The 24,316-nt window shown below is 38.5% G+C and overlaps 1 protein-coding gene across 8 annotated transcripts in view; it reads left to right on the top strand.

The window, feature by feature from the left end:
* Oxr1 (oxidation resistance 1) overlaps positions 1 to 24,316 on the top strand; it is a 407,724-nt gene that overhangs the window by 369,750 nt on the left and 13,658 nt on the right. For 6 of the 8 annotated variants that reach the window (XM_029469691.2, XM_029469693.2, XM_029469696.2 and 3 more), the window contains 2 exons: positions 1,001 to 1,169; positions 3,632 to 3,794. In XM_029469691.2, coding sequence (XP_029325551.1) covers positions 1,001 to 1,169; positions 3,632 to 3,794 — 332 coding nt within the window. Of the gene's footprint in view, positions 1 to 1,000; positions 1,170 to 3,631; positions 3,795 to 8,426; positions 8,865 to 24,316 lie in introns of those variants that run through there. The other 2 variants (XM_029469698.2, XM_029469699.2) reach the window with 2 other exon arrangements.

The following is a 24,316-nucleotide window of genomic DNA, read 5'->3' as shown; positions in this document are numbered from 1 at the left end:
GTGAAAGGTGCACCACAGACATATGTGTGCTCCGCTTCTGCATGGTGCCGAGTAAAGGAAGACGAGGCGCACACACTGCTGATTATGACCGGGGGTGGGGAGGGGCAGCTCATGGCTTACAAGTGCTGCTTTGCTTTGAGAAGAGTGTGAGAGCGCTCAGCATGGATGTTAGAGGTGAGTGGACAACAACACGAGTGTACTGATGCCTACAAATTTTAGATTTCATACTGGTCCAAATGGCCATTTTATCCCCCCCCCCGCACACACACAAAAAAAAAACCCAAACCAAAAACAAAATAATAAAATTTACCCTATGTATCATTTAAGTAAAATAATATTGCTGATTTCTTACACCTTTGTTTGTATATATGTACAGACTAGAGATTTCATTAAATTCTTTACTTTATATTAAAATAACAATTTAGAAATTATGTATACTTACTTAGCTGTGATTTTTGTAGAGTAATAGAGAATGTGCAGTCTGTCTTACAGTATGTGTACTTCAGCATAGCTTTTATTGGCAATTTATTATTTTATATACTTAGCTATGATTTTTGTAGAGTCATAGAGAATACATAGAATAACTTACAGTATATGCAGTTGAGCATAGCTGTTATTAGCAATTTATTCTTATGTATACTTACTTAGCTGTGATTTTTGCAGGGTAATAGAGACTACGCAAACTGTCTTACAGGACATGTAGTTCATCACAGCTATCATTAGCAATTTATTGAAAAGTATCTGCTGAGCTTTGCATGTTTTCCAAATGGCCCTCGACAAAACTGAATTTCCTGATCGGCTCTTTCATTGTGTCTTGCTGTTTCAGTAACTATGTATTCCATGCAAAAAAAAAAGTCTGAGGCAGTTAAATGAATATGCACAAGTACCAGTAAGATGCTTCATTTTACAGTGAGAAACTAAAATGTAAAATTGCTTCATCTAAGCTATTTGAGTATACTCTGAGAAAACTTAATGGGTCCTGTTTACACATCACTTCTAGGCTCCTCGCTGTTAAAGGAAAAGCGAAGGCATCGATTACATAAGTTCCTATGTCTCAGAGTCGGAAAACCAATGAGGAAGACATTTGTATCGCAAGCAAGTGCTACGATGCAACAGTATGCACAGAGAGATAAAAAACACGAATATTGGTTTGCAGTGCCACAAGAAAGGTAAAATAAAAGCTTCAAAACATCTGTTTTCCTTACAAGATTATTTTATCTATCCTAACACCAGAAACAAAATACCTTAAAGCCTACATTTCCTAATTAATAGCTAATATTAGGCAGGCATGGTGGCATACACCTTTCATTCCAGCACCAGAAAGGCTTGAGAAAGAGCATCCCAAGTTCAAAAACAGTTTGACATTCACAGTGAGTTCAAGGTGACCCTGTGCTATGTGTAGCAGGGCTCTTGGTAAATACATAAACAAAGGCTAGTTTTAAGTCTATATGAAATCAGCTGCTCGCTGATACTTTTAATTTATATCTTTAAAATTGCATATCTACAGTTTAATGCTAAAACATTGGAACATGAGTGGTGTTTTAGTAGTTAAGGACTTATGTCCTAGACCATGAAGATTCATGTGCATATGAACTGATACAGCCTTGTGAAGGAAAATGATGTGTAGTTCTTTATTTGACATTTTATCTTCAAATTTGTGTTTTCTAGTATGTTTTCTTAAGAATCTTTTAAGATATTTTCATTCTTTATTAATGATTTTGCAACAAATTGCACATACTTACATATTTTTCTGGATATACTGACTTGCTAAGATGACTGACAGGAGTAATGACTTTTTCCTGGTGGGACACTTAACAACCTAGCAGGCTTCAATTTTAAAGTCACAGCAGTGCAGCAGCCCAGATAGCACTGAGAAGCGCTTTCTGTGAAGTGTGGGGTGGGTGTCAGGATTGGCTCCACCACGCCCATTTTTATTTTTTTTTAATTGCTGGAAGCTTTGTTTTCTAAACATCAGTAATGTCTCATTATAATAACCACACCCAGTTCTTCAAATGTGTCTGTGTCTTCCAAAAATTACTCAGTCATCTTTTATCATAATTTTTAGTGACTATTGGTGACCTAGTCCTTGAAAGCTCAGTTCTGTGTTCCTCAATGAATTAGAAGCAATTGGATATAAAGAGACCTTTTTTGTAGAATTATTCCTAGTGGTATCACCAGTCTTGATCAGCTTGAGAGCGTTTACACTTAAAAATGCCCTCCTAGAAACCTGAATGTGTTAGGGCTCACTCATTTTTACTGGGGAAGAAATGCTAGTGGAAGCAGAAGATACTACAAGATATACCAAACAGTGTACATTTCTTGTATCAAATGGGATTTTAGTAATTAATATAGTTTGATTTGCATAATTCCTACTTGAAATAACCTGAGCCTGTTGAATAAGCCAGTGATATTAAAATGGTTATAATTTAAAATGTTACTATTTAGTTAAATCTAATATAAAACTTAATTTTTCTCATTATTCTTGGTTATCTCTCTCTCTTTTTTTTTTTTTTAAAGATTTATTTATTTATTTTATGTATCTGAGTACATTGTTGCTGTCTTCAGACACACCAGAAGAGGGCATCAGATCCCATTACAGATGGTTGTGAGCCACCATGTGGTTGTTGAGAATTAAACTCAGGACCTCTGGAAGAGCAGGCAGTGCTCTCAACCACTGAGTCATCTCTCCAGCCCGATTATTTCTTAATATTTATATGGAATTTTGTTTTTATGTTGTTCTTAGTTCCAAGCTTAAGTGATCCAAACTTAACCAGGAAAAAGTCTGTTTGTTCTCCTTGATTAAAGCTAATACTATCCCACTGGTGACCTTACTACCCAAGTTAGAAATGCCATTGCAAATATAATATATTTATAATAAATTATATTTATAATATCTATAATTAATATTTATGCCAAATATTGGTTTTTATTCATGTTAATATTACCGGAATTTTGAACTTTATCATAGACAGAAAACGTAACAGAATTGTTGATAGTGATCAGTTGCCTGAAGGTCAAAGTTACTCCCCTTTTAATATGTCAGAGGTCACATAGCCTTGCCGATCATGAGATGGATGCAGAACTCCTACAACCATTGCTATTGGTCGTTATCTGCTAGCTGGGAATTTTGTGATTCAGTTATCCATGTGATTCAATTAAAGCCAATATACACATAAGTGCTTTAGATGTATGTTTGACCTTTAAATATGTTGATTACAGAATGTACCAAACACTGTGGTTTACTACAGTTAGCAAAATAGCAGAAAGGGAAAGCAGATATGGAGAAAGATGAACTCACCAACCTAGGAAGCGAGAATTCACTGTGGATTGCTGATATCATGCTGAATGCTGCGTGCTGGCGTCTTTCCCATTGCTCCATGGAGGAGAGTGTTCCACTGCAGTCACTATAGGGAAAGGCCTTCAAAGGCACGGCTTTTTATAGGACTTGACAAATCATAGTCAAATTAGGTTTTAAGGATAATATCTTCCTTTAATGGACTTTATTATTTTATATAGTGTGGTATATTTTGAAAGTCTTCAGCTTCTATCAAGACATTGCACAAATAGAGTTTTTTAACTTGAGCTAATAGCAGACAGTACTAGGCCTGCTAATAGTCCTTTGCTCTAACAGGACAGACCACTTGTATGCCTTCTTCATTCAGTGGAGTCCAGAAATCTATGCAGAAGATTCTGGTGAATACACCAGAGAGCCCGGATTTATAGTAGTCAAAAAGATGGACGAGTCTGAAGTGAATGAAGCCCCTGCTGGTGAAGCAGCAGCCAGGGAGTGGGAGGTAAGGAGGACAAGACTTCCATCAGCTCTGTTTGCTTCTTTTTACTTTGTGTGAGTGTGTAACCTATGGTACGCCATAGACTTATGAATTCATTGTACAAAAAAAAAAAAAAAAGGAAGAAAAAAAGAATCCATTGCACAAAAGCAGATTTTTTTTGAAGACATAGTTTGTAGTCCAGGCCCAAATGTGTTTATTGAATGAGTCTGGGTAGTATCTTTAATGTTCTTTGTCACTCTATTTTTACATTAAAATACTGGATCATTAATAATAAAGTGATTTTTGTATATTCTAGCATAAAGGAAGATAACATGGCAAAGATAGAAATAACATTGCTATCATATTATCATAAAAATTCCCTACTTATCTGTATTTTTTCTCTTGAATGAAAAAAACACTCAATTAGCACAACTAGCTGTTATTTCTAAGTTTCACACCTAACAAGCATTATCTTGATTTGAATATGGTGGTATTAACTTGGTACTAATTTTATAAGAATACTTTTTTTCTGTGCTTAAATTTAATGAGTTTGTAAACAGTGTCCAAGCTAATACTGATAAGTGCTTTTCAAAGCCTCCTATAGATAAAAATTTTTAGGATTATGCCATTTTATATGCTTTGTTTAGGGAGGTTGATAGTGTAACAATATTTTTCTTATTTTGATATTTGTGTCTAATCTCTTCTAGATGTTATTAGAAAACATAGAGCAGATGCTAAAATGTGATAATAAATGGACTCAGGTTTTATTGTCCATTTGTTTAACGTTTGCGGTTATTTGTGTGTATGAATTTACTGTGCATGGATTTAGCATGTACAATGATTAAAGTATATGTAATATGTCTTCTGTTTAAGTTGTGTTCCTGATTTTCAATGTCCAACATCACTGTGTTTGTTACATACAACATCCTCATCAATATAATGAAGGAAAAGAAATAATCTATATTGTACGTTTATTTTAAAATAAAAATTATTAATCTCAATTCCAGTTTCATTTATAATAGCTCTAAATTACAAATGACCTGAGTCACTATCAAGAGAATAGATGGGTAAATCTGTAGATGTTTATAAAATTTTAAATAATACAACAATACAAAGAAATTTCTAATGATATAAGCAACCATGTGGATGCTTCTCATAGATGTGTGGAATACCAAGGGCAGGCCTGATATGGAGTGAAAGGAGCTGAAATGCATTGGTTTTCAGGGTTCTCGAGTTCCTGGAAATTGAGGAGTAGCAAAGTGACAGGAAGGAAATTTATGGGGAGTTCTGGGCACCTGCAGCCCCTCACTATGGATGGTGATCACGGTAACTCTGTGCTCACATGGTAACTGCGTGCTCACAGTACTTACTTAGTCCTAGAAGGTAAATTTGTCCACATTTCCAAAGACCCGTGCAAGTTATTGGATAGCAACAGTGGAAAGTAGATTAAAATAAGGTAGGAAAAGACAGCATGTTGAATGCCAAGGATTTAATGGTAACTAGATTAGGATGAAGTTTCTAGATGGGGCAGTAATGTGCCGGGTGGCAGAATTCTCATTAAGAAAGAGAGTCGAAAACTTTCCAATTATGGTTGGATCAGTTAAGTTTGGAAATACGAAACTACTGACTTGTTATCTTTTCTTCTCTCATGTGGGTGCGTGTGTTGCATACATGCGTGCAAATATGTGAGCTATAGTTTGTGTGTGAATGTGTACGCGCAGACAAAGGTTGCTGGGCATCTTCCTTTATGGCTCTTTTACTGTATTCTCTTAGGCAGCCCTTCTCAGTGCAGCCCAGAGCTCACAGGTACTGCTCCCCACAGCCAGCCTGCTCTGCAGAGCCCCATCTCAATGTTTGAAGCTGATATTGTAAGCACCCTCCTCTTCCACCTGAGCCTTACATGGCTTCCGGCGCTCCGCTTTTACCTGACAGACAATTTGACCTGTGACATGTCCCTATCCTCACTGCTGACTGTTTTGACTCAAAGGATTGGCTTCAGTTTCTGGGGAAAACATTGCAGACTATAACTCATAGATTAAAAATCTTTGTACCTCCTCATTTGTCCCTGGAAAATTTACCCAAAACTAAACAAAAAGTGGTGGAAGAGTGTGTTTTGTAGCAGTGCCATTTGCCCCGTCTTCTGCAAACAGCACCTGCAGGTCTGATGATCTTGACTGTGGCTGTAGAGCTCTTGAGGATGGGTAAGGCGAGAAAGCAGTGGGAGTTTTACGACTAAAAGCCGATTCCTTAGCCACTTTGGTTACATTTCAGACTGTTGGGACAACTGGTGTGCGTGGTTAACCTTTTCAAGTATAAGTTTTATGAAATCCGAATATAAAGTTAAAAGCTAGAACATACAGCTCGCTGCCATCTGGTCTTCTCAGTTTGCATCTTTCTTACACTGGTCAGTGATAGAGACTTTACCACCTGAAAGAGCAAAGCTTTCTTTGGACAATCCTGTGGAAAAGTCCTTTGCTACTGTGTTTGATCTTTGTCTTTATCCCTTCTTCCAGGGAGCATCAATATATCATTCAAACAGATAGCAGATTTTGGATATTCCATGGTGATGTGTACAGACTGATCTTTCGCTTAACTCTGTTGTCTACTGATAGAGAGTCTATCCAGACCCTCTGTTACCGTCATCATTATTCTAAGATTTATTAAAACATTATATATCATGGCACCCAAAATTTCTAAGATGTGCAGTATGAATAGGAAAAATTTAAAGACATACTCAAAAGAGCTCCATCTACAAAACACAGAAATTAGGTCTTGACTGTAAATAGAAAAGGCAGGGGTTTCAGGGTTAGAAATTTGAGGATGGAAGTTGGAAGGGCGGTGTCAGAGATTTATTTATAGGTGAGCTCTATACACCAGGAGATCCCCGTGCCATAAAAGATGGGAAAACTTATCTACATTTCAACAGTGGCATCCCCTAATGATTATCAGAATTACCACTATTATGAAAAAGGACCATGCACACGTGTTGAAGTCATAGGAAAAACTGTAGATGTTCGTTTTCTCCTCCCACCACGTAGGTCTCAGGAATCAGGTCGGCTGCAAGGGCCCTTTGACAACAATGCCATCTTCCCAGCTAGAGTTCTACTTTTGAAATGATTGTTATTAAAAGAAAAGGCTCTGACGTATTCTCTATCCCCATCCTTTGGCAAAGTATTGATAAATTAATCGTTGGCTCCACTTAATGACTAGTTTCTTAGACCGGAATCTTTTTTCAGTATTAGATGTCATTCAGAATTTCTCAATCACCCAAAGCTCGGGTCATCCATTTCAGTAGAAGTGTAATGTGTTGCCAGCTTTGGAAATAAATCCCCAAAGGAATATTAACATTTCACGTCTACTTATGGCTTAATTTTCAAATTACTTACATGATGATTTTGTTTAGAACTTCCAGTGTTCGCCGGTTTGCTTATGTCAATGTAAATATTTAATCTCAGTCACCTACACCATTAAGCTCAATTATATCCTATTGTGTGGATTCAGTTCTGTTTGCCCAGCTGTCATTAGTAGTTACTGCTATGGTCATTCACTGCATGTTTCCAAAGAAGCCCAGTGTGACACTGCTGAACCCTGCAGTAAGCACCGTGCCAAAGGCCTGCAGTGGCTTCATTAACATGGTATCTGCTGAACAGCTGGGTAACAAATGACCTATGTTTATTTTCCTAAATACATCTCATGTTTGTTATTAAAGAACTACCTAATCACAAATTAAAATCAGGTCAGTATATTAAAAGCACAAGCAAAAATGTTCCTGGTCTTCTCAGCCTGGTCATTAAATGCTCATTCAGTTGCAAGGATCCGAAAGTGAAGGGCGTGTTTCTGTCTAAAGTCAACACAGGTAGGTCACTTTTCTCAAGTATGGCTAGTAAGTAGGGAGCAAACAGTACGCTGGGCTGGGCCTGTTCTTTGTCATTTTTCATATCACACTTCATTTTGAAGCACCTGTTTTTTGTGTTTCAGAAAGGTTTTTAAAATGTTCCCCCAGGTTTTTTTTTCTTTTTTTTTTTTTAGCATCCTTAATGGTTGTGCTATGCAGAGCTCATGGTGAAAGGATGGACTATGACCGCAGTGTACTGTATGTTTAAGGAATGTGGTGGAAGGGAATGGGGAGCGGCGCTGCAGGTGGACAGGGAGGAGGAGAATGAAGACTGCAAGAGTGCAGGGTTCTGTGGACTCACTGTGCCTTACGTGCTTGAAAAGTTGTGTGTGTGTTGAAGAAATGGCCATGTGTACTGTAGATAGCAGGTTAACAATAGAATCAGTTTGCCTTAAAATGAAAGGAATATTTGGACATTACCATTATAGCATAGATAAACTGAGCTCCTGATAATTTTAGTTTACATCTAAAGTAATTATAGTTTGCACTTAATTTTTTAAAAAATAAGCTTCTGGTTGTATAAGTACAGCATATGTAGACACAGTAGATATAAGTATCATTCAATAAATAATATGCTAGAAAACATTTTTAAATGATCTTTTTGTTATCTCTGAGTATTCTCATAGAAGATTGAATTTTATAGGATTATTAGCTATAAAGAATAAATGTCTAACAAAAAAGAAATAGAGCAGAGCTGTGGGACTGTGTGGGCAAACAGGGAAGCGTTCTCTGCAGTCACATGGGATCTGGGAGAAATTCTGGAAAGTGTACGCAGTGCATGCCTTGTAACTGTGACACTTTTAGTGCCTGTGAGTGCCGTGGAAATATGTGCTCTGCGCCTTTAAACTTTGGAGCTCTTTCTTTGTACATTTGGGTGCAGTGCAACCTAACTTGAGCATGGGAAACACATTCTTCCCTCCCCAGCTTTACAGTCTCCACTCAGGACTATCTGTTCAATGGATACTACTTAGTGATTAGCTCTCTGTCATGTCAATCAAATCGTTGTTGCTAGCAAACTGTTTTGTCACTGTAGCAGGGCTCTGGTGCTGCAAATTTATCTCTGACAGAGGAAGAATGCTTTTGAAAACAGTTCTTCCGTGATTTGCTGAAGCTTAATGTGACCTGGGAAGGAAATGTCCCGTCTCTGGTATGGGAAAAAAGGGAGAAGACATCAGCCAGTTAACCAGAAATACACTCTGGTAAATCTTGATCAATTAATGCAGTTTCTGTATCTGCCAATCTTGTGTGAGTGCCATTATGCAAAAGTATCATATTTGAATGTATAAACAGAGTACTTACAGAGTGAAGACTTACATGATTGCAGAAAAGTTTAGCATATATTTATGAATTCCAAGTATATTTCAGAGGGGGATGAGTATGTCATAGAATTTTGCTTTGTGAAAACATGGTGGTTTTTTAATTCACTCCAAAAGAAAAAAATAGCATATCTTTATTACTGCCTTAATGTTTTCATCTAAATATAATCTCGTAGGGAAGGACTCAGAATACCTTCCTGGTTTAGAAGAAGAGAAGAGAGTGAAAACTAAATTTTATGTAATAGATCACAAACTAGATTCTGTTATACATTTCTTTAGGCACTCTGAGAAAATGCTATTATTGTGTAGTCTAAGATGGCTTTTAAAGCTATGCAGAAAGTTTCTGATCAGTGCTATTTAACACAGACCTTTAAGGGTAGTTATACAGAAGCAACTAAATTGTATTTTAGGGAACTTGCTTGCTTTTCAATACAATTCTACAGAGTGTTCTGTAAACTGCATTGTCCATTGCTCTTCCTGTGGTTACTTAGGACTGTTTCCTTGGGAATGCTGTCTGTTTTGTGTAATTAAGGATGAGTTAAGTAAAGATGCTCTGCTCTCCATCAGGAGTCACGTTAGAAATTGTCTCGAAGTCACTGTACTCTCCTAAATGTTAAACGTGTCAAAGATAACAAAGGCCCTCTACTTGATGTTATTTAACTATAATTTGGGGCTTTAATTTTCTGTCACATCAGTGCTGATGGGTTTTATGCACCTGAAAATAATAATTTTTAAATTTGTGACCAGTTTTATCAAATTAACTACTTAGCTTGGCCTTTTCAGGTTTTAAGGAAGTGCAACACAGGTATTCCATATTCTTTATTTATAGTTTAAATAAATGCTTAGTGATTTTTAAAATTTTTTTAATTGCAACTTTAGGCAAATCTTGGATGTTGGAACTTCATAGGTGAGCACAGTGCTGCACATGACACACTTGCCGCTTCCTGTGTCCTGTCACTCACTCACTAAGGCTCCCTAGACACTTCCTTTCTTACTGGTCACTAACATTACCCACGTAGGTGGTGTAGACAAGCATACAATGTTTCATTTCCTCATAATTTTGAATTTGCTGCTGTGAGGTGAGAGGCAGGCATGTAGTTCTCTGGACTAAGTGAAATTTGGTGACAGTATTCCGCTTGGAGCCAGCAAGGTTTCACGTCACCAGTTTGTCTCATAAAGGCTTTCCAGCTAGTGCCTGTGTCCTCATGTGTATCCAGCTTAATTCCCAGTTTTCCTACTTGAGAGGAGGGGCCCTTCCGGGAGTGTAGGACAGGAAAGGGCTGGAGCAAACTGGGTTTGTAACGGATGGGTGGCCTAGAGTCCTTACTAAGGCTCTTGTGTGTTGAAACTGAAAGCAAAATGTGTTTCCTCTGAGAGAATAAGCAGTCTTTCAGAACACAGGAAAGCAGATGTCTGCTCTCTCTGTGACATGCTTTTTAGCATGCTTCCTGGCTTTTACACAGCTGATCAATAGTTACAGACTTCAGACTTCTTCACTAGCTGGTGAGAATGTGGCCACATATTTCTCTTAGCACCAACACTGTTCGAAATGCTGGTGTATGTGGTATCAAATTTGATCTTACAGTTACCACATATGTTAATACAAGATATTTTCATTTTATGAATGAGATCATTTTACTCCAAGATATTAACATGGGTAGCAACAGGAATCAAAAAGTAAAGATAATTGCTGCCAAATCTGACTTCAATCACCAGGACCCATGAAGGAGAAGAGGACTACCCACTGAAAGTAGTCCTCTGACAGCCACACGTGCACTGTGGCACGCGCGCGCACACACACACACACAATAAATAAGCACTTTTAAAAATCATTAATAATAATACTTAGAAGATGCCTCAATTCAATTGTGCAACTTACCTTCCTGTTAATCAATTAGCTTTTTGGGGTTTGGTTTGGTTTGTTTCTTTGATGTTTTTAGCTTTAACGCTGTTTTGAAAATTCAGGCTAACATCTTCCACTTGACTCTCCAGTCATTTGCTTGGAGATATTCATGTCTTTAATAGACACATGTGCCAATTCTTACCTCTTGGTGTCTGTCAGTAAGTTGTAATTTACTTGAAAGCATTTGATAAAAACTTAGGCTTAGTCTAATTCAGCAGCAGCAGTGAAGTCATTATATACCAACATTATTTTATTATCATTATTAATAATTGAGTTTTTCACCAGTTTGATTATTTTAGGTTATCTTCATGTAGAAAAGGCAGGTTTCCTTTTTTTTTTTTTTTTTGGTATTTTAGGTGTGCAACCATAGGGAAAGCTACCGGTGCCTTACTGACATGTCCAGGAGTCAGCTCACACTGGGACTTCCAAGAAGCAGTATTGAAATGTGCACGTTGGTCATTGCAGTCTGAGGTGGCTGGAAGAGTGACAGAGATAAGGGCTGCAGGACTCTGTATGTTAAGTGGTGTTCTACACACACACACACACACACACACACACACACACACGGCAGAAGTTGTCTTTTTAAAGTTTTACAACGCTATTATACTATCAGCTTTCTCTTGTACATGAATTGGGGACATCTTACTACAGTGACTAAATTCAGAGTGAGGCCTTCACTCGGTGTGTCCTGGCTCTCGCCCACGTCTGTAAAGTCTCTGACCTCACAGTCCTTAGAGTAGAAAGAGGGGAAAGTGGGTGTGGTGGGTGTGGTGGTGGTGGTGATGGTGGTGGTTCTTTTGTTTTAACATTTAACCTCTACCCATTTTATATGTAGCTTACAAGTAATATTTTTACCTTGTAAAAAGCTTAAAGTAGCTGGGTGTGGTGGCGCACGCCTTTAATCCCAGCACTCGGGAGGCAGAGGCAGGTGGATTTCTGAGTTCGAGGCCAGCCTGGTCTACAAAGTGAGATCCAGGATAGCCAGGGCTATACAGAGAAACCCTGTCTCGAAAAACCAAAAAAAAAAAAAAAAAAAAAAAAAAAAAGCTTAAAGTACAAACATCATTTCTATGAGGTTGTTCAAGTTCACAGAGCTCTAAGAGGCTGAGTGAAAATTAGAACTCCGATCCCAAAGCCATTCTCCTTTCTGCCCTATCATGCTGGGCCCTGTGTAGTGATAAGCAGTGTAGTAATGACCTTTTAACAGACAGCATCCTGTCAGTATCACACCCTCTGCTCTGTGAACACTCGCAGCTTAACCGAAGGGACTCACACATACTGATGGTAGGCTTTTGTGTCTGCATTAGACTGAGTGATTGAAAAGTATATCATAGGTATATAAATTAGAAGGCATCAGAATGAAACAAGCTGATTCTGCTACTGAGAATTAAAATTGTAACATCACTTTTACATTACATTTATTTATGTGGGTTTTTCTGTCTAATGCTGTCTTCCCCAATTTAATAAGCACCACCCTGAATATTTTGCTTATTATTTCACTCATTTTTTATTTCAGTGAATAGAGTTTACTTTTATTTACTTTTTATGGGCTAGTTATAAAATACAATATGATAAAAATATAATATAATAAGATAAAACAAACTAGCACATCAGAATTGAACAAGACAAACAGAAAAGAGACCAAAAGAAGGGACAAGAAACAGAGACTTACACATTTGCACAATCAGAAATCGCATAGAAACACTAAATTGGAAGCTATAGTATATAGGCAAGGGACACTCTGCCCCTTCTTCCATGGGGCTCACTGAACCTTGAGGCTAAGGATTTGATGGAGACATCCTTTCTAGGACTGAGTTATCTAGAGTCTCTCTACTTATGTAATGTCTGGCTGCAGATCTTTGCTTCTGTCTGCTGCAGAGGGAAACTGCTCTGATGATGATGAGCAAGGAGGGACTGGTGAGCAAGGGTGTCATTAGGAGTCATTTGTGACTGCTTTATTATTATTGAAAAACAAACTTGGTTTTACGCTATATCTCCAGGCTATGTAGATTCAGGTTCTTGGTCATCCAGGAAGTATCAGATATGGGTTCCATGTGATGGAGAGGATCTTAAGTCAGGTCAGTACTGGTCAGTACTCCCACAAGCTCTGTGCGACCATCAATTTGTGAATTACTGACCCATTTCTCAAAAAAGGAATTGACGTTCAGATTCTGTATAAACATATTTTCAATCATGTAGGTTACCAGGTAGCCTAAATGGTAGTTTATATGGTAAGAATATGTTTAGTTTTATGAGACAGTTCCAGAATGGCTATACCATTTAATATTGATCAGCAGTAAGCTCAAATCCTGCCAGATATATGGGGTTTGTCCGTTCTAAGAAGCACATAGTGATAATCTTCTGTCTATGTGGATTTCATCACTTATTTTCCATAATGGCTGTTTTTCGATTAGATGTATTGAAGAATATCATCTGTGGCTTGACTTCATAGAAGTTTTAATCTTCAATCATATGTAGCCTCTTGATTTCCTCATTCATGATTATTCTTTTGGTATACCATGTAATAACAGCTCTTCAACCCCTTGGTTACCTTGAGTTTTTTAATATATTTAAAGAATTTTATTTTTGCATTTTCCATTTGAGCCTGTAACCTATTTTGAAGTTTTCTATAAAAGTCAAGAACTTTTTTCTCCTCTCCAGCCAGCCTGATCTCTGGGGTAGTGAGTGTCCTCTTTCCATTCTTGTCCTTCTTCCTCGGTTGCCATATTTGTGTGGGTGTGTTTCTGTCCTGTTGCACAGATCTGCCTGCTGCTTGCCAGCCTCAGTGTCTTGCTTGTACTGCAGCTTTAAGGTAAGTTGCAGAGAAGAGCAGTGTAGGTACTCCAGGCCTTTGCCTTGACCTCTCAGCTGTGCTGGGCCTCCTTCCCTGGAAACCTTTCAGATCAACTTTTGAGTACATTAAGGAAGCTGCAGAGTAACTTGGTGGGATTAGAATTGGAATTGTGGTGAAACGGTAGATGAAATGCGAAGAGTGGATACCTTGGTAACATTGATTAAATCTCCCTGACCATGAACATTACCACCTTTGTTACTTAAACTTTAGTTTTCTTCATCACTATGTCACACTTTTTTTAAATTTACTAATTTATTTTTTATTAGATATTTTCTTTATATACATTTCAAATGCTATCCCAAAAGTTCCCTATACCTTCCCTCCACCCTGTTCCCCTACCCACCCACTCCCGCTTCTTGGCCTTGGTATTCCCCTGTACTAGGGCATATAAAGTTTGCAATACCAAGGGGCCTCTCTTTCCAGTGATGGCCGACTAGGCCATCTTCTGCTACATATGCAGCTAGAGATATGAGCTCTGGGGGTACTGGTTAGTTCATATTGTTCCACCTATACGGTTACAGACCCCTTCATCTCCTTGGGTGCTTTCTCTAGCTTCTCCATTGTGAGCCCTGTGTTTCATCTTACAGATGACTGTGAGCATCCACTTCTGTATTTGCCAGGCACTGGCATAGCCTCATACGAGACAGCTATAACAGGGTCCCTTCAACAAAATCTTTCTGACATATGCAATAGTGTCTGGGTTTGGTGGCTAATTATGGGATGAATCCCCGGGTCGGGTAGTTTCTAGATAGTTCATCCTTTCGTCTTAGCTCCAAACTTTGTCTCTGTAACTCCTTTCATGGGTATTTTGTTCCCTATTCTAAGGAGGAATGAAGTATCCACCCATTGGTCTTCCCTCTTCTTGATTTTCTTATGTCTTGCAAATTGTATCTTGGGTGTTCTATGTTTCTGGGCTAATATCCACTTATCAGTGAGTGCAAATCTAATGACTTCTTTTGTGATTGGGTTACCTCACTAAGGATGATATCCTCCAGATACATCCATTTGTCCAAGAATTTCATAAATTCATTGTTTTTAATAGCTGAGTAGTACTCCATTGTGTAAATGTACCACATTTTCTGTATCCATTCTTCTGTTGAGGGACATCTGGGTTCTTTCCAGCTTCTGGCTATTAAAATAAGGCTGCTATAACATAGTGGAGCATGTGTCCTTATTACCATTTGGAACTTCTTCTGAGTATATGCCCAGGAGAGGTAGTGCTGGATCTTCTGGTAGTACTATGTCCAATTTTCTGAGGAACCTCTAGACTGACTTCCAGAGTGGTTGCACAAGCTTGCAATCCCACCAGCAGTGGAGGAGTAAGGCAAAATACACTGTCAAATAGACAAAAAGGCCACCAACAGATTGGGAAAGAATCTTTACCAATCCTAAATCTGATAGGGGACTAATATCTAGTATATACAAAGAGCTCAAGAAGCTGGACTCCAGAAATTCAAATAACCCCATTAAAAATGGGGTTCAGAGCTAAACAAAGAATTCTCAACTGAGGAATACCGAATGGCTGAGAAGCACCTGAAAAAATTTTCAACATCCTTAATCATCAGTGAAATGCAAATCAAAACAGCCCTGAAATTCCACCTCACACCAGTCAGAATAACTAAGATCAAAAATTCAGATGACAGCAGATGCTGGTGAGGATGTGGCGAAAGAGGAACACACTTTTCTTTATGTAGGTCTAATGTGCACTTTGTTAGTCTGTGCCTAAGGTACTAAAATAATGTTAATTGTAAGTAGTTGACTTTTGTGTATTAGTCTGGTATGCTGGAAATATTGCAGCCATTTATTAATCCAGCAGTATTTAAGTTGATAATTTAGATTTTCTTTCGTCACAAACCATAGCATTTTTTTAAAAGCTAAAATGGTTTTAATTTCCTCCTTTCGTATCTGTCTGTCTTGGATTTCATGTCTTTATTGTGTATCCAAGACTTCCTGTAAGCGGTTGAACAGAGTGGTGAGAGGAATCCCCTCTCCTTGCTCCAGGTCTAATACAACAGAATCTTGTTTCTCCCTGCTGTTTGTGATAACAGCTATAGGAGTATGCTTTCCATATGTTCCTTATCACATTGGCATCCTCTCAGCTTCTAGATTGCTGACTGCTTTCATCGCAAATGGATATTGGATTTTCTCTATCTATGATACTGTGATCACAATATTTTACTTTAGCTTCGGGTTATATCAGTGGCTTTTCAAGTATTGCACTTGCCTTGTATACATATAATAAATTTGACTTGATCGTTATGTACATTGACTTTCATGCATCATTTGGTGGCACTGGCTAGTATTTTGTTAAATATGCATGTATGTGTGTATGTATGTATGTATGTATTTTCATGAGCAATAGTGGTCTGTAATTTCTTTTCTTGTAATGTCTTTATTTGTTTTTTTATTAGGGTAATGCTGGCCTCACAGAATGAGTTAGTAAGTATTGCCTCTGCTTCTGTTTCCTACACGAGATTGTGAGAATTAGTTTTCTTTCTCACTTCCATGTTTGGCATTTACTTCTCCGGGAATCCAGATGGGTCTGGGGCTTCCTGTTTTGGAAGTTGGTCCTTGATTCTGTTTAGTTAAGGGACAGGTCTAGTCGTGCCTGTTTCTCCTGGGGTGCCTTCTGGGAATTGATCTCTCACTCTTTGCAACTATGTTCATTCTAACTTTAACTAGTGCTTGTCCTAATATTTAGAGTGCATATCTTTAAGGACTAGTTTAAGGTAGGAGGACCCCTTCTTCTGTCTCCGCTTCTCAGTATCCAGAATCATTTGGTGTAACTCATTCAACTGATCTGACCTAAGGGCACACAGTGCTGCAGCTCTGATCTGCTTTATCTGTAATTTTCTCAGTCTGCGAGGACAGCATGGTTGTTTGGTATTAAGGTTCTGTTGTTGTTGTTGGGCTTTTCTTAGAATTCCAGGAAATGTGTTCTTTAAGACTCTTGCTAATACCTTTATTTCTCTTTCTAAGCAGTGAAAAGAATTCCCAGATAACTTTGTTGTTCAGCACCCGCTTCCCAGTTCTGGGCTGCTAACGTCTGTATTCACCCTTCTTTTCCCACAGATCACACTTTTACCTTTTATTGAGACAGTGCTTAAATACTGATACATTTGAGATTTTAGGTATTTTTTTAATTGCACATATCTCACATTACCCTCGGGGATCATTCTCCCTTTCTTTGACATTTGCTGTATGAATTTCTTCTCTGAAGATCTGTTGATAGTTAACACTCTCAACTTGCATCTCTGAAAATAGAAGAGTACTGAAAGTTGAAAACTGCGGGACATGTGCAGATTTGTTTCTTGTCATTCTGAAACGAAACAGTGGAACAACCAGCTATTATCTAGCATTCTCATTGTGTTGGATATGGAAGTACATCATGAATTACTTCATCCTGAGTGGCCTATAGTGTATGGGAATGTACGAAACTTGAATACCTGGGAGTTTGGGACTCTACATTAACCCAGTTCCTCATGGAGAGCTGGGGCACAACTGCCTTTTGCTTGGTTGATTTGGGGGGTTTTCTTCCTCTTTTTTCTTGTAACTTTTATCGAGTTTTTTTTTTGGATAAACAATTTTAGAGTGGTCATTTGTTTTCTGCCATGTCGTGATCTTTTGTTTGATAGTTATTTATCTTGGGTTCGTGCTTGCTTTCATCATGGTCTTCAGGACCTGAGTGAAGAGGCTCAGAGGATTTGCATCTGCCCTTGGAAAGCTTGCCTCCACTCTGAGAGTTGTGAATTTTCTCACTTGATACTTAATGAAACAACAACAACAAAATAAAACCTTCTCTTTTAAGTATTATGAAGTTTTAGTAGGTATATTATGTGTGTTTCTTGTTTAGGGAACAGAATGCTTAGATCTATAGATCTATCTTTCATCAGTTCTGGAAAATTCTCAGCATTACCTTTTCAAGGGTTTCCTTTTTAGCTGGAACTTAATTGAAATTAATAGTACTTCATTAGTCTCGTTCCTGTGCCAAGCTCTTCTGATTCTCAGCCTTTGTTCTTAGTAATGTACCATGGGCAGTTGTAGGCACGTTTCCTAGTTTTATTAAGATACTCAGGAGTAGCTGCTTTTTGACATAACTGATTGTTTCAAAGTTGCATGTATTGTATAAAACTCCTATTTGGTTAATTTCCCAATGTGCTTAATCATCCCTTCCTGTTTGCTTATTTTTAGAATTAAAAAAAAAACATATATAAGTTCTGTCAGATAATTTTAGTATCTAGAGTTGGGTTAGTGTTTGTGTGTACTTAGTTAGGGCTGAGTGCTAGGTTATCATTTATCATGACCCATACCTTAGCTATCTAAATCTGTGAGCATCTTGAGGTCCTGAATTGAGCAGTTGTTTTTCTCAATGTTTGTCTTCTTGACAGACTAGGCTGTATGAATGGGATCATATAATTCTCTTCTTGGAATTTCTTCCTTTGAGGATCAGATATAGTAGGCATACCTTGTCTGAAAAGAGTATCAGCTGGACAGCTCTGGAGTTTTAACATTAGCCTTTAGAGGAAACCACCTTGACCTTCACAACTACCAAGTTTTAAAAATTATAATGGCATAAGTAGATGCTTTGAAAATGTTAGTTAGAAATAATAGTGGTTGAATAAACTTTATAAGTAGTAAAGATAAGTAATTTAAAACCATTAGGTATTTAATAAAAGACCTGAGTAAGGGCCAGTAATATGGCTTACTAGGTTAAGGCACTGGCCACCGGCCCTTTGTCCCAGGACTCAGCTAAAGGCCAGCAGTGAGTTTAGCTACACTGTGCTTTGGCTCCCAGCACCTTCCCAGGACCTATCTGGATTCTCAAATGAAGGACAGACAGACAGACACACACACACCAGTTAATTTTAAAATGCCTTTGCTAGCTCAAAGGCTGGGCAGTTCTAATCCTCCCTGCGGCTAGCGCACATTTCCCTCCTGTAATCCTGGCTTAACACCCTCTAATTTTATATTTTATCTCTGTTGCGCTGACTCCTTCTGGGCGGCTCCCTAGTCTTTGCTGCTCGAGACGCTTTTGGGCAGCCCTTCCGGGGGCTGCATTCCTTCTCACCTACAATTAGGATGATTTTCCTTCTGCAGCTCTAAGTCTGACCCGTCTCCCTCGGAATCATGGTGATTCTCTTCCCTTCTCCCAGCCGCACAGCCATTGGCCATTTATTGATTGATCAAAAGCCAATAGGGGGCAAGGACCTTTAGTGTTTGGGCATGCAGATTCCTGATTAATTCAAAGCATTAGAACCAGTCCCCACCAAGAAATGACACAATGTATTCCACACATACCTACACACTAACATTCCACGTGTGCAGATTATACATAAATGCAGTAAAACCTTTGAAAAAGAATTGTTTACTACTAACCTTTTTGTTTCGGTAAGTGTTAAGAATCTAAGTTTCACAAAGCCCTATTAGCTCCTCTGTAAATTCACATTCATTTGCCAAAGAACAAAGGAATCTGAAGTACCTTGAGTGACAGTGACGAGTGACATGTCTATATTCCTTGAGAACTGCCTTCTTGCTGTGAGTGTACAAACACTAAGGGACAGCAGATTCCGTGAATGCATGTTCTTTTCTCTCGATGGGGCATAAACAGGATTTTCCATTTTATAAGACTGACTTTTGATATTTATCATTCCTAAAAGCTGTTACAGCATACATATTCTATAATTAAAAGGCTTTGGGTATTTCTCCTTTCTTAGAAGAAACTGAGTTGTTTGTAAGTCAGATAAGGAATTCATGTGTAACTATTTTCTGGTTTGGGTTGTGTATTTGCTTGTTTGTTTGATCATTTTTGTCTGTTTGTTTTTGAGACAAAGTCTCTCTATTATGAAGCCCCGGCTGTCCTGGAACTCACCCTGTAGACCAGGCTGACCTTGGAGTTAGAAAGTAAAATTTAAGTGTGGACTTACCAGTAGCAGGGAGGAGGAGAGAGAAAGGTTGGCAGTGACCAACCTGGGCTATAGCACTGGAAAGCCACCTCAGGCCTGTGGACAAGGTGGTCTAAGGTTAAGGAAATCCTTATGTTAACCCCCTAAACCCTGGGGTTAAGGACTCCTGTCTAGATATTCTTAAGAACCAAACACAGACTAGAAGAAAGGTTAAAGGAGCTTTGAATGAAACCAGCATTTAAGGAAGGGGAAGTAGCCCTGTCAAGAAGAGGCAAGGCAAGCAGTGTGGGGGGAAGAAGGAAGTGCTAGTCTTATTGAGGCTCATCTCTTCAGGCTCTTAATTGATAGGGCATGAAAATTGAATTCTCTCCAGGGTGTAGTGAGCCTTGGACAGGAAAATTGCTCTACCTCCCCAGGCCAACTGAGGAAGAAAAATTTAATGGCATTGTCTTACTCTTGCTTTAGCTGTACAGCCAGTTCTAGCCTGTTCTGTGGGGCTATGTGCTTGCCATAGGATATAGCTACTTATTACTGCAGATTTGTGTTTACCTTTTGCTGTCTTTGGACCAGGAACACAGATAATTCTAAATGTCCTCATCAGTTTATCCCTTAACTTTCTTTGTGGCCACTCCAGGGCCACAAGCTGCTCGTTTGGTTTATTTTTAACTAATATTACAAATAGTCTGAGGACTGCCAGCTGCAGTGTTAGCATTTGAAAGGTTCAAGCTGCCTCTTGGAAAAGCCATTCCTCCCAATTCCTTAACTCCTAGCCTACCCTGAAACAATTTTACTGACATACTTAATTTGGTTTTTATTCTTATTTATTCTTTTGTTCTATCAATTCTGTTTTCTAATTATCTAATTTGTGATTGCCAGTTTGTTTTTAATTCTTTTATTATAATTCTATGAAGTGTTATTGTGAAAGCAACAGTTTTTTGTTAGACAAAGACAAAGTGGAGCAGGGCTTTTTTTTTTTTTTTTGTAATAAAGATGGTTTTAATTGATGAATTATAGTAAAAAATAAAAAAAAATAAGTTCCATGATTTCATAAATACTGCTGTCTCTCATCTTCATTAGCTATAACAAGTTTATATTTTCTTCTTTGTATTTTTGGTTACCAAAGTAAGTATACATGGTAGATAATGCATTTTTACGACATTTTCTTTTATTCAGGATGTAGTAGTAAAAAGTGATACAATCACAGATCTCATTCATACTTGACCAGAGGGTTTGGTTTGTTTGGAAGCAAGCTCAGGCAGGCAGGCCACAATATTTCAGAAGAACCACTAAGCCAAGAAGACACTAGGTTTTGTTTGTCTTTAATAATACTTTTTTTATTAAAACTGAGATTTTTCATAATGTATTTTGACCTTATTTCTGTCAGCTTTTCCCATACTCACCCTCACCTCTCAATCCACCCAACTTTGAGTTTTCTTTTTTGTTTTGTTTTTAATTTGTTTCTGTTTTCTCCCTATCAAGTCCAGTATGTATTTTCCAAATACTCCTCAGAATGGGGCCTGCCCTGAATGTAGTACTCCCAGCAAGGCTTATGTCACCAAAAGAGCTGACTCTACCTCTTCCAGCAGCTAAGGGCGAGACTGTGTGTCTACCCAACTCTACCCTACCCACATCCCTGAATTTTCCCTAGCTTGAACGTGGGCAGGCCTTGTGTACACTGTAGCAATCACTCTGAGCTCATATGGTCATCTATCCTGTTAGATCCAAAGGGCATGGTTTCCTTGAAGCCATTCATCACCTCTGCTCTTTACCATCTTCCTGAGGATTACTTTGTCATTTAGGGGAGAGGTGTGCTATAAAGACATTTCATTTAGAACTGAGTCTTTTCTCTGTACTTTGACTAGCTCTGCTTCTCAGTGCCAGTCACTGCATTACAAGGAGAAGCTGCCCTGGAGGAGGTTTAAAGCGGTTCTGATGTGTAGGTCTAGCAGTAAGTCGGTAGGAGTCCTTTTAGGGCTGCCTGTCCAGCAGGCTCTCAGGTGGGTGACTATTTTCTCTTCATGAGACTGGGGATGAGAGCAGCTCTGAATTTTATTTTCTCTTCTCCCTCGCCGTTAGTGGTATTGCTATCTGTCATGTCGTTGGTAAGTGGTATTGCTATCCATTATCTAAAATAGGGTTGTATAAATGTTGTTCTGTATCTACATTGATAAGTATTGAAATAATGCTTACAAAAGTGCCTTCTGCCTCTGTGGGCTCTTTGAGACCAGAGAGAATACACTGTGCTTTTTAATTCTGAGCTGTAGATAAGTCAGGATATTTTTCCATTGATCTTAGAGTTGCATCCAAACCATTTTATTTCTGAAGGCATGACATTTACCAGAGTGAGTGTGCTTTTGAGTGGAAGTTCTTTTTTTCCTTAATAGTATATTTTTAACTGTCAGTAGTGTGATATAGATTATAGAATGGGAAGTGTCATTTCTCTTAGTTTAGTCTTCTGAATAATCTAATAACTTCTGTGCATATTTCATGAGTTACCAAAAACAAAGAGTAACTTTTATCTCACTTTTATCCTTTTTTTATAAAGAAATTCACATTTATACTCAGTTTTATTTTTTTATTTTGTTAACTTACAGGCTTTATTTATGATGACTTTCTGTGACTTCACTCCCCATAACATGAGTATATATGAGCATTTAAAGTAGCATGAAGACGTGATGTACTGTAATGCCCGCACTTAAAAATAAAGGCAAGAGTTGAGGGATCCTGGTCATCTTCAGCTACATATCGAGTTTGAGCCTTGCCTGAGCTGCATTAGACTTTTTCAAAAATAAATAAATGAAACAAGAATAAAAGAAATTAATAAACCAATGAATTTATAAAGCCTAGGAAGGAAGGAATACTAATGTGTGTGTGTGTGTAATAGGTTATTGTTTTGCCTGTGAAATGAGCAGATTCAAACCAGATTAGAATATATTAAAGGCAGGTTTATTGGGAAGCTGCTCTCCAGTGGGCAAGTTCACCAGCCCCAGGATGGGGCCAGGGAAGCCTCCATGGGAGGGGGAGGTGAAAGAGCATGCATGCAGAGAGAGAGGCGAATGGGGAAGCTGAGTTCAAAATGTCTGGATTATATAGAGAAGACCCTTTGGGCTGGAAAGTTCAGGGTTGGGAGCAGGGTATGCCAGGTAGGGACTGAGGGATGCTGGGAGAATATGGAAGCCAGGTCTGCTTTGATATGTAAAATATGCACCTCCATCCCTTGTTGTGTGCAGTGAAACCTAACAATATGTATGTATATAGTATATGTAATATATATTTAAATTATGAATGGGCCAGGAAGCTGACCTAGCAGGTAAAAAATGTCACTTGCTGCTAAGACTGTTGATCTGAGTTCAGTCCTTGGTTCTCCCGTGGTAGAATGGGAGAACTGACATCTGAGATTGTCCTCTGAACTGCACACATGTGCTGTATCCCATAAACACAAGCGTTCATGTACATACACACACACTTTAATGTAAGAAAACATAGAATGAGAAAAGAGAGGCTTCTGACATTAAAGAAACTTAGATATTCACATTATAAACTTGAACTCTTAATGCCAATCCTTCATTATATTAATGACTTTCAGTGATGTTTATTAAAACAGGATTTTAAAATGTTTATAAAACTAATCCCTTTTGTGAGCATAAGCTTACTTGCCCTCAGGAAGTGTGTTTAACGTATACACAGAGAAGTAGCACTGAAAGTAGCTATGAAACTAGTGGGAAGGAAGGAGCACAGAGACCAGCCTCAGCATGGGAAAGCTCTTGCTGAAGAGACTGACGATTAAATGTCCTAAGACCGCACATAGAATCCTCTTGCCCCTTAGGACCTTAGAGTGTGGGAGAGTAAAGTAGGGCCTGATTGGTCAGTTTTTGTATCTTTTTCTTTCATCTTTATCAAAAACTGTTGTTTCTGGGATTTCACCCCAGAGATTTAATCCCAGAGTTCTAGGAGGAGAGGCAGGCAGGCAGAGCTCTCTATAAGTTTGAGGTCATCTTGGCTGATACAGTTAGTTCCAGGCCAGACAGGAACTAAAAATTAATAATAATACGCCAGTATTTTTTAATGGGCAGATCTTTATTGTTATTTCTCTGAAACTGAAATTTTAATTCCAAAATAGTCATCCAAAATATATAAAATAGTTAACTGAAACCTAAAGAAAAAGGTAAGGAGTCAGCCATTCAAGCTCTGATTTAATCCTTAGGTAACTGGAAATGTGATAAATCAAATCAAAGCACGGCGATAGAGTGCTCCCTAGACACTGCCAGTCATCCCTCGGGCCTCTGTAAACATGCCTGTGTTTGCTTTGTTCAAACCTTCTGTTTCCTTTGTACTCTCATTAAACCCTGCTGTAGCGAAGCTTCGGGGGCTGGAGGGTAAACCACCACTGTTACCTGTAAGTGGAATCCTGTTCCAAAGCATAAGAACTGCTGCTTAGCAAATCCCGCATGACATGACAACAGAGGAGCACTGGGGACAAGCCCAGCTTTCTCTACTCCCAAGTCGTGCACAGCCTTCGGCAACCACGATGTACCCCTTCCTAGGGCTATTCCTGTGTTTAGTGGTAGCCAGTTCATTGTGGTTAATGAAAACAAGAGCCTTTCAAAGCCAACTTCTGAGGGCTAACCCCTCTATGCATGAGCTAGCTTAACGGCATTTTGTAGCCACAACCTCT

Source organism: Mus caroli, unplaced genomic scaffold (genome assembly GCF_978045245.1).
Source record: "Mus caroli unplaced genomic scaffold, Mus_caroli_1 scaffold_16, whole genome shotgun sequence".
Lineage (NCBI taxonomy): Eukaryota > Metazoa > Chordata > Mammalia > Rodentia > Muridae > Mus > Mus caroli.
This window is presented reverse-complemented; position numbering and strand designations above follow the sequence as displayed.